Below are 10,573 nucleotides of genomic sequence, written 5' to 3' on the forward strand. Positions count from 1 at the left end.
CAAACGCATCAAGGAAAAGACTGTAGCAACAAACGAGGGAGGCTCCCAGATTTGAGCTCTGATCTGTTCAGGTGAAAGAGTGAAATGCTGCAGAAGCATTAAATAGCACATACAGGTGTGCACAGGTGCTCAGAGTGTAAAAAGAGCCTATTACAGGGGCAGTCACAATACAGCTATACATGTAACTGGATACAACTGTGAAAACATGTCCGTGTTTCAACAAGTCCGACCCCTGCATGTTGAAAATCAAAGACGGAAGTGCTGTGGGGCGTGTTGATGCTTACCTCTGACTGAGACTTCTCCTCATTCTGCAAAACAAACAAAAGTGGAGAAAACCATTAGGCGATACACTGACAGGATTCTAAAATGCCTTAATAAAAAAAAGAGAGAGAGTTGTTCAATGTGCCGCAGGTCAGCGTGCACATGTCCGGACTCCTCTCTGATGTATGAGCTCCGTGGAGACGAGCTTTATAAACTGTGGAGGATATTGTCTGGTGTAGTATGTCTGGGAAGCAGAGATCTCCTCCTGGAGGCATTTAACTGTGTGTGAGAGCCTCATTGTCCTCAGCGGCCTTACGTGGAACAAAAGCAAAAAAAAAGGACAGGGAGGCAAATACACATACAGAGGGAGCGCATGCAAAACAAACGCTCGCACGAACACAACACACCCCGCTGCTGTGGATCAAAACAGTGTAATGTGCAACACCCACATTTACATGTAAAATTAAAATGTTTTTCTTAGCATTTGTTTTTGGTGAGACGTGAGCATATTGAATCTGTTTGAGACTACATTTATAATTGATTTAAAGCTGCTTGTCCTTCCTGTCTCGCAACTGAGGACCTGAACCTGAACCATCAGCTCGCTTTGTGACAGAACCAACAGAGCCAAACGGCTCATAATTAATGATTTTTCGTGTGGTTCCACCTACCAGCCATTAAGTACTGAAACAGGTTTCGTAAGCCTACAGTGCAACAGTGTGTTAAGCACATCTGCACAGTGGAAATGTGGTTTACAAGGTGGCATCTGTCCACACAGGATCTGCACACCCAATCACACACAGACACAACCGGCTGAATCCTAGAAACACAAACACAGCCGTCTGCTTTGGAGACGCACCCAAAACACAGAGATATCTCACGCTGGTGGAGAAACGTAGACCAGCTCCTCACAAATAAAGTTATTTCAGTTAAACTTGTTTAAATTGTAGGTAGCTTTAAAACAATGGCAATAAAAAAAACAAAACAAGAAAAACTGTTTGAGAGAAGACAAATTAAACACAGCTGATGTGGAATATCTGGAACTGATTTTCAGCCACAAAGCAGATCTACTTTTGATGTCGTTTAAGAATCATCAATAAATCAGTTAACACAGGAAATCTAAAACACCTAAAACAACTCCAACATCCTTCAGAGCTGCTGCTTCTAATTCCTACCGTTTGTTGCCAGGACGTGATGGTTGTTCCTGTCAGCGATAAAGTCGCCATCATTTTGCCTCCACTGCTTTTCCTGCTCTGACTTCCAGCCCGTGACTCCTTAGCTCCGAGGACCAAACAGTGTCTGGGAGTTTCTGCACTGCACCTGCTCAGGTGAGCGAACTGGCCCAGAGAGAGGAGGAGCTTCACTGTGAAGCACTGAGCTCCAATAAGCTACAGTTTTACACATGTGGGCTGTGTCCCGTTTGAGTCAAAACAACCAGATCTTTTCCACATGGAGAGTTTGAGTCAAATAGCTGGACACAAACCACACACAAACGAGTTTCTCTGGTTTCCACTTGACTGTGAGGTGAGAAATCCCTGCTGCTTTTCTTTTTATTCCTGTTGTAATTCATTTTGTATTATGAGAGGATTCAGACAAAAATGTATCTGTAGCTTAAAACTTTTTACTCATAAACGATCTTAGCAGTGTAATGGCAAAGTGATGAACTTGTTTTAATTAACGGGCTACAGGAGAAAAAAAAAGAAAGTTCAATCTTTGTGGAGTTTTATCAGCTGAAAAATGAATTTGTCACTCCCCACTAGTGGACAAAACACACATTCCTGCTGGATTCAAGTAGAAAGAGTGAAATCTCAAGCTTTCATATGGTTTTTAAACTCACCGTGGAATAAATGGAAGAAGTGCTGGAGACCAGAGACAGGGATGATCCATGAACTGTAGGGAGAAAAATTACAAGTAAATGTTAGGATTAGAAAAATTGTCAGGATACACATTGAAGTGATCATAAACAGACCTCCCACACACACCCCACCTCCAACTCCTGAATGTGATGACTCCAGCTCTGTGATCATAAAGATAAAACTCCTCCCGGTTACAGCTCAACTGTGGCGCAACTAATGCCAACCTGAGCCCTACTCTGCTAATGACTCAGCCGCTAATCACACATCAGACACGGGGAAACAACGCTCGCTCTGTTTCCTGCCTGGGAGCAGATTAGGAAAGATCAGCGGTGTGATGTCATCAACCACGCCGAGAGGTCGGGCTGATCCGCAAAGAATTCATTTATTTGGCTCAGAAGGAGCAGACGCTAGTTAACAGAAGAGTCACTTTTATCTCAGTTTAGTCTAGACAGAAAGGTTTGCTGGAAGCCACACGACAGAAGAATGTTTAATTTAGCATTCTGTGGAGGTCATTTGATAAGATAATTTTACATGCAATCATTATCGCCCGCCACCTAAAAAGGTGAGCGATAATGTCATTTCCTGTCTGTTAGCAAAATGTCTCATGAACCACTGGATTGGATTTTATTTAAACTCCCAGAAAGTAATCATTGGTTTCACATCTACAACTCATTAAGTTTTGAATTCAGCCCAGTTAGGGATGGCCGCCTCAGCTGATAAACCATAGCGAACGCAAAAATAGCCATAACTCAGTCAGTTTTACACATATTGAACTAAAATTTAGTGTGATAGTAGCTGAGACTCATTTGCAGTACATACTCTGAGCGCCTAAAAAATATCTTTGTTTAACACTTTGGCATGCAATATGGCAAGCGATGCGTATTTTTTTCAAGGAATGCCTGTTTAAAATTATTATTGTAAGAGCCAAAAACAGCAAAGTGTGGAACTATTTCATTAACAGAATGCTCTTTTTATGTCCAAATGTCCAATTTGGGATTTTGAGAAGGATATCTGAGAGCAAAAATGTAATACTGGGCAATAATCCCATCCAGTGATTTATCCTTTTATCCATATTCAGTCTCCACTTCATTCTGTTCAGGGCTATAGGGGTGGGGGTGGGGGTGGGGGGGTAGGTCACTTGGTTTAATGAGAAAGAACAAAAACTCTATAGTGAGAAGTTCAGTCATTCATTGAGCTTAGAGTAGAATCGCTGCTCCTCTGCAGAAAAAAAAAATCAACCAAAAAAAACCCCAAACTTTTTGGACACCTGATGTGGATGCCTTAGGTGTATAGGACATGTCCCGGTACAAAGAGGCTGAACATGTGAAGGTATGATGTGGATAAAGTGACAGAGAATAGTGCTGTTTCTCTCATCAAGGACAGGTCCAACAAAGTGTTGGACGGATGATGTGGCCTTTGTCCTGTCAATCATACAGGGGCTTATGGGTAACTTTACACTTCAGAAACACACGCATGCACACATAAATTGCGTCTGTTTCCAGCACACACACAGAAAGAGAGAAAATGAAAAGGGAGAAAGTTTTGTTTGAGGTTTTCTTAAATGTCACAGTGTCTCATTCACACCTCCCACTGTGATCCCTGTAATTATCTCTTCTGCTCAGAGGGAGCACTGATTGTGGAGCTAGATCTGTTACTGGTGGTGGAGCTGTAATAACACGGTTTCACAGAGATCTTTTAAGCTTCTAGAGGAAAGACAAACAGCTGTCTTATCCATTTAAATGACAAAATGATTATCACAGAGTCTTCGGCCTGTCTTTGAGGTTACATATGTAAAACAGAGTATCTAAAAAATATTCTTGAATTTCTCCCAGAAATAAAATAAAAACAAAACAAATGAACAGCTTCCATCTATATTTAACACAACTACGATACTCAGGTTTATTAAGTTGCCTTTTTATATCAAATGTTTAGGACAGCAAACTGTTAGAAAAAGATTGTCATTGATTCTTCCTTAATCTTGGTTTGTTGTTAAAAACCCTTTAAGTGTCCCTGGATTTAATCTCTATTTAAATTCAGTGACACTTTAACTGAGTGCCACTTCCTGTAGCTCTTACTAGGAGATAGATTGGCTCATAATCTAACTACTAGTCTTTTAAAAGTATTTTTCCTTCATTAAACAAAACAACAGTCCTGATTTTAAATTATTTTTCATTTGTAAGTTTAAAACCACAATTGTCAATGCCATCAACAAAAGCAGTTTGGATTAATAACTCTCCATTGTGTGAACACTAGGCACTTTTTTTGCAGTTGCGTGTTTTTTTTCTGCATTATGCTGTGATTAACTTTTTATATTGTGATTAAGTAAAATGCAGGTTAAATGCAAACAATGTTTTTAAGTCAGATATTTCTCTTTATGAGAGCTGTTTTCAACACATTACCATGCCCTCGTCTCCCTGCTGCTTCAGTTTATACGCCCAAGTCAAAGCTCTGTGTTTCTGTGGCCTGATAGATTGAGGAGACTCACAGCGGAAAGCTTTCCTGAGCTGTTCCCTACGAGCATGGAGCCCCGCTGCTGGTGAGAAAAGCACAGCTTGGTTCTTTTCCCAATAAACAAAGCTGAAGCAAAGCTGATTATGGATTTCCACAGGGAATAAAAGGCTTTTTCTCCAGAGGAGCAACTGTAATCTGCACTAATGTTTTGTTATCGAATGGAAGAATAATTCCTTTGGCATAAAAGTGTAAACTACGGAGGGGCTGACTGCAGAGTCCTGGAAGGATGTGGTTACGAAGGTCTTGCCTTACTCAAATTCGCACCGAATTTGAACTCAAATGTCCAAAGAAAGCTGAATTAAACATAAATCGGTGCTTCTTTTGCCTCCTTTTTACCTTCTTCAAACCCGTCTCTGAAAGAGCCCGATCGGCTCATGGTGCGAGTCTTCTCGTCAAGCGACATGCAGGAGTTTCTCAGCCGGTTGTCACTGCAAGGGTCAAACGGGGTGTCCTGATTGGTCAGGCTGTTGTTGCGCAGACTAGCAAGACTGATCTGAGCAGCAGAGGTCGGGCTGGATGCTGTGAAAATAATGACACATTAAATGAGACTGAGGCATTTTTAAACACTAGTTATTAAAAGTTGCCCACTTTTTAGTAAATTTTTAAAAACCTTATTATAATGCCAAACTCAAACAAACAAAAAAAGTAAAATCCCTCATTTGAGTGCATGACATTGGAGGAAGTGTTTAAGGAATTAGGTGAAGAATTATGACAATATAAATGATGCAGGCAGTACAGAAAGTGTCTTGAAACTTCATCTCGAGCCACACACACACACACACACACACATTAGTCCCATCTGCATTTCTGGAGTTGTGTTTTAGCGCCATACCCAGCTGTCCGAAGTTGAAGCGAGTACCGGAGGGGGAGGTGAGGCTAGAGCCAGGGGAGAACGGCGAGTTGCTGGCAGAGTCCTGCAGCCCGCTGGTGGAGTGGGAGCGCAGCCAATCACGATCCTCGTGGCCTCGCAGCTGTGTTGACGGGCCATACCTGCAGGAATTCAAAAGAAACAGTTAAAATGACAGGCGGCAGTCAAAACGGGGAAGACGTGGTGTGGACTGTGCTGATGTGTGATCAGATTACAGATTTCCTTTTTTTCAAGCAGTCAGATTAATAGCCGGGATCTGACACAAAGATGAAACAGATGCTGCAATAACTTATTACAAGAGCGTGAACTTATGTTGATTTCAGCTTTGAGCAACAGAAAAAGCAAAACGGACGCCAACGATAAAAAAAAATAAATCAATAAAATTGACCCAGGATACAGTAACCATGCCTGGCCCACAGCTCGGTACAAGGACAGAATGACACGCCTCCTGATGGAAGCACAACACAAGGACATGTGCCAAACCAAAACTGCTTGTTAAAGCGTGAGCAGAAGCCTTGGAGAACAGATATGGACGCAAGAGTAAAGGAAATGCAGGGGATTGTGGTGAATATGTGTGGAAAAGGTGCCCAACAGAGAGCAAATGTAGTACCTGAATCCCTTCTTAGGCAGAGTGTTTCTACCACAATGTGGCCCGCTGTGGGAGAGAAACACTTCAGAAGAGGAAAACAAAGGAAGCAAGGAGGCAAGGACACATGAAGAACTACCTAAAACATCCCTTTTTATAGCAGTACTATCTTTAGTCTGCAGTCTGCATTTTTTTTTTTCTTACTGAACCCCAACAACTTTGGTAACCAAAAAATCAACCTCTACTCTTCTTTTTTTTAAAACAAAATAAAGAAAAGTAACATACAGCAAAAACACCAACAAACAACTTATTTTACTATTTATAGGTAACAAGGAATCTCCATTAAGCTTTGTGGTAAAAGGAGATGTTAAGGGTCATAAATAATAAAGCATGTTTAGAATTTCAATTACTTTATGGGAAAAAAATAAACATCCTTTGCGCCTGTAATTCTATAGTCCACCACAAGATGGCAGTCTGTGACCACTCATTAAAAAGCCTACCACTCCACAAAACTCCAGACAACCTCACATTCTTACACGTCCCCATTCGTAAGAAGGGGTCCTAAAAGTAACCACAAACTACCACACAGGGCAACACATTTAATGCAAAAACTACAGAACTACAACATCAACTTTCTGAGATTCTTTGCGGTGCTCCCTGTGTGGCAGCAGGTGGTGGCTTCATAGGACCACCCACAAGCCTACCATCACACACAGGTAGATTTACCTGTCCTGCCGCCGAGGGAGCGTGTTTCGGCTGAATATAGGGCTAGCGGAGGGAGAGGACAGGGGGCTGATGGAAGACGGGAAGGAAGACAAACAACAGACAGAGAAACAAAGTTTTAGAGTGAAGTCGATGAAGGAATGTTTCAGAACAGAGATCAACTGCAGGATTCTTTACTGGTGAAGCTGAGGAACCGCAGGGAGGAAGGCGATACCATAACCTCAGAGCTGTGAGTCCAGATGATACAATGTTTCCTTAGAGACATTCACCTCGCATTTCACAGATGCCCTGTCAGGAATCTGCAACAGCGACCGCAATTATCGAATGATCAGCAGAGGAAGCCAAAATAGTTTATTTCTCTGCTCAGATTCAGAGAAGATGGCAAACAAGAAGCGACGCCTCACCACAATGGCTGCTTAGTGCTGGATAAAAGAAGAATTAATGTCAGGACTGGGCAGGATGTCAGGGGGGTCTTGAACCCCTTTCAGAGATGTACTGCGCTTTTGTAATAAGAACACTGGAGCTATTTTCTAACAGTTTCAATCAGACTTAAAAACTCTGACTATTTAGTAACATTTGGGCATCTCTTTTAAATTACAACAAGTTTGAACAGCTTTGTAAGTAAAATTTAGTTGTTTTTGTCTTATTTTTAATGGTAACTGTTTAACCAACTTTAACATAAATAAAAAAAAAAGTTTGTTTCTTTCTACTGCTGGTCTGTTTACAAAACCAAAACCCACTAGACATGCTAATATTTATGGTTAACCAATGTGAATGTTGACAGTTTAATAAAAGGAAACCAAAAAACTTTCCAACTTCCTTATACAAAGTGACTTTATCAAAGTACTCTGAACTATTTTTAAGAGTTTGAGTATTAAATTTAATATAACCTAACAAACAAAGCATTGGGATAATATTTGCTGATCTCTGCAAATCAATAATAAGCCTTTAAGACATGTTGTAATATTGCATTATAGCTGCATGTACATGTGAAGGACACCTCATGTCTTAATGGCTTAAATGATCACCTTTTAACTTCTGGAAGAAAACAACACTGAGTCTTATAGGAAATATTGACCTTGTTAATGGCTTTTACAGGCTCTGCTTCAGTTGGTTTGGTTTGACTAAAAGGCATTTGATAACAATTGTTATCAGTTTAGTAATAGCTTTGGAACAAGCAAACAAACACAGTAAAGGAACATTTTAATTCATTACACCTCTGTATCATTTTAAGTTAGTGCGGCATTATTAATAATTAACACAGACTGGAATTCTTGCCTCGACTAAAAAAATAAATAAATAACGCCATAATTAAATGTACTCCTGAGGTTCATTACCCTAAAAAAGGTGCAGACAATAATGAGAACGCTATTTAGCTAATTAATTATATACAAAGTAACTTATTGACTCTTTATTTGTGTAAACCAATCAAACACAAACTTTCATAAATGCAAAACTCTTGAGATTCTAAAAGTGTTGTTGTTAGACTCCAATAAATCTCTTAATCTAATCTGTCCTCTCACCTCTCAGACATGCCAGTCTTCACACTGCCGGCGCGACCCAGAGCGGACAAGGTGTCCTCCCTGTGGGTCCCGTGGCCCCCGCCTCCACCTCCAGCGCTGCCCAGGCTCATGTCAATGGACTCGCTGCTGGTGTGCATGCTGCTGACAGAAGGGAAGCCCACGCTGCCTGTCCCGGCATGTCCACCGAGGGTGCTCTCCCTGCTCGGGACAGAGGAGCTGCTGAAGGTGGTTCCCCACGTCAGGCTGTTAGAGGGACCGGTGGAGGAGTAAACAGATCCTGGGCTGGAGGCCTGTGGAAGGGCAAAGAGGGTGGCCGCTGTTTTCAAACAAACTATAAAAGACACATGTAAACTCCCTTATATGACAAATCCGATTTCCAACTAATGGCCTGATTTATGGTAGACTCTGGACTTTCTAGACTTCAAGCTACTTCACAACGCTCATTCGAAGTGGGTTTGACATGACTTCATTTATGCATCAGCCTTTTTTTTTAAGTGGAGAGATGGAACGTGGCACTGAGGTTGATACCCCGTTGAGATGTCTCTGAGCTGGCAACAAACACAGTAACAAAGCTGAACTAGAGTTTTTGTGTTACATGAGAGAGACACTGCAGCGAACTGCTCTTATCTCGGCTGAACGCTATTTATATACATTATATTTCAGCAGTAAGACAAGTTCTCTACAAATATTCTTAAAATATAACAAAAACAGATCAGAGCAAACAAAAAAAGAGAGGTGCACTTCTTTAAAAAAGAGTTCAAATGAAGTTTAGAGTGTTTGCATTTTGTACATTATCTGGGATCTGGTTCCATAAGACCAGGGCCCCAAAACTAACCCTAACATTAAGATATAGAATCGCTCCTAGGGATACCCTTTAGTAGTCTGGTAAGATTTTAGAAGCGTTATTAATGGTGCTGTTGCCATGCTGCTGACTTTCAGATGCCACCTTGATGTTTGGAAGCACACATTGATGAAGCTTCAGTTCACAGCTTGCTTTGTGTGGATTACCAAAAGGAACCAGTGACAGCTTAACATGAAGGTCTGTAAATTTGAAAAGAAAATAATAATAGTGGCAGACAAGAAACTGGACACAATGCCTCAGATTTTTTAAAATCTGATATAAGAAATAGAAGTGACCGAGAAGTGTCTTGTTTTTAACTTCTAAACGCTTCCCTGTCCTATGGATGTTCTCACTGATTTAACTCGGCCAAAGAAGGCAAAAAAGAGAAAATGTCTGTTTAAATATAATAGTATTACTGAAAAAAATAAAATCCAATGATTTGCAGCGTGGATGAATGCATTTTCCATCTTGTTCCAGGGTCTAAAGGATTTCAAACAACTGATTAAACTTTTGAACTCATGATGATGAAGACATAACTGCTACCTTGAAAAACAGTATTCTTTGTTTATGACTCAATGACGCATAACTAACCAGACAAAAACTAATGAATCATGTGAGGAAAGAACAGAGTTCATGACTGAGCACGGTTAGTCTTTTGTGCTCTGAAACAATATAAACCAAGCAGTTTGTCAAACGGGCAACTGCACAGCTCGTATGTTTGTCCCCCGACCTCAACACGTGCGCAGTATTAGTAAGGTGAGAGCTAAATAATCCCTGTTGTTTCTTCGAAAGTCCTGTAAGTAGCACCATAAACACACTCCCATACGTTTACCAGAATCTTATGTTAATCTTCTCGAAGCTCAATGTTTAATCTTAACTTACAGGTTTTACAGTGAACGGAGGTGGGTGGCTGCTGATCACAAATCAAACGAATATTGTTAGAAATGACACCAATTCAAAAGATCAGTGGTAGGAAATCAATAACATGGTGAGAAGAACATATTTGAGTGCCATTTAAAAAGGTAAGTTTTTTCAGCTGCTTCTTCCGGGGTTGCCACAGTTAAAAGCTCGCACAAACTAATTATTATTATTAAGTACAAAAAATAAGATTCTGAAGTTATTTCACTGAGACATATCTTTTGTTTCCATTATTTAATCCTCCTCACCTGCTCACTGCCCAGCGTCCCCATTCCTGATCCCAATGCTCTGCCTCCAAACAGGGGGCTGCTGGTCTCACTGTCCCCGACTCCCAGACCTCCATCGGGGGACTCCAGCACCGTGGAAACATGGTTCATGGTGGCGTGAGGGTTGGAGATGACTGTGGAATTCTTCAGGTTTTCAGCTGTGGTGACCGGAGCCTGTTTACTGGACTTCCCACCAAATAACCTGGGGTTAATCGGTGATGTG

General features: G+C 41.0%; 1 protein-coding gene across 11 annotated transcripts in view; it reads right to left on the reverse strand.

Annotated features, from left to right (window-relative positions):
- nav2a (neuron navigator 2a) overlaps window positions 1-10,573 on the reverse strand; it is a 228,525-nt gene that overhangs the window by 13,703 nt on the left and 204,249 nt on the right. For 10 of the 11 annotated variants that reach the window (XM_037980061.1, XM_037980062.1, XM_017426754.3 and 7 more), the window contains 8 exons: window positions 10,333-10,552; window positions 8,326-8,615; window positions 6,806-6,871; window positions 6,104-6,148; window positions 5,458-5,615; window positions 4,962-5,144; window positions 2,096-2,148; window positions 285-308 (listed from right to left, as the gene is read on the reverse strand). In XM_037980061.1, the coding sequence (XP_037835989.1) occupies window positions 285-308; window positions 2,096-2,148; window positions 4,962-5,144; window positions 5,458-5,615; window positions 6,104-6,148; window positions 6,806-6,871; window positions 8,326-8,615; window positions 10,333-10,552 (1,039 nt within the window). The remainder of the gene's footprint in view (window positions 1-284; window positions 309-2,095; window positions 2,149-4,961; window positions 5,145-5,457; window positions 5,616-6,103; window positions 6,149-6,805; window positions 6,872-8,325; window positions 8,616-10,332; window positions 10,553-10,573) is intronic. The other variant, XM_037980060.1, reaches the window with a different exon arrangement.

Source organism: Kryptolebias marmoratus, linkage group LG15, assembly GCF_001649575.2.
Source record: "Kryptolebias marmoratus isolate JLee-2015 linkage group LG15, ASM164957v2, whole genome shotgun sequence".
In the NCBI taxonomy this organism is placed as follows: Eukaryota; Metazoa; Chordata; class Actinopteri; order Cyprinodontiformes; family Rivulidae; genus Kryptolebias; species Kryptolebias marmoratus.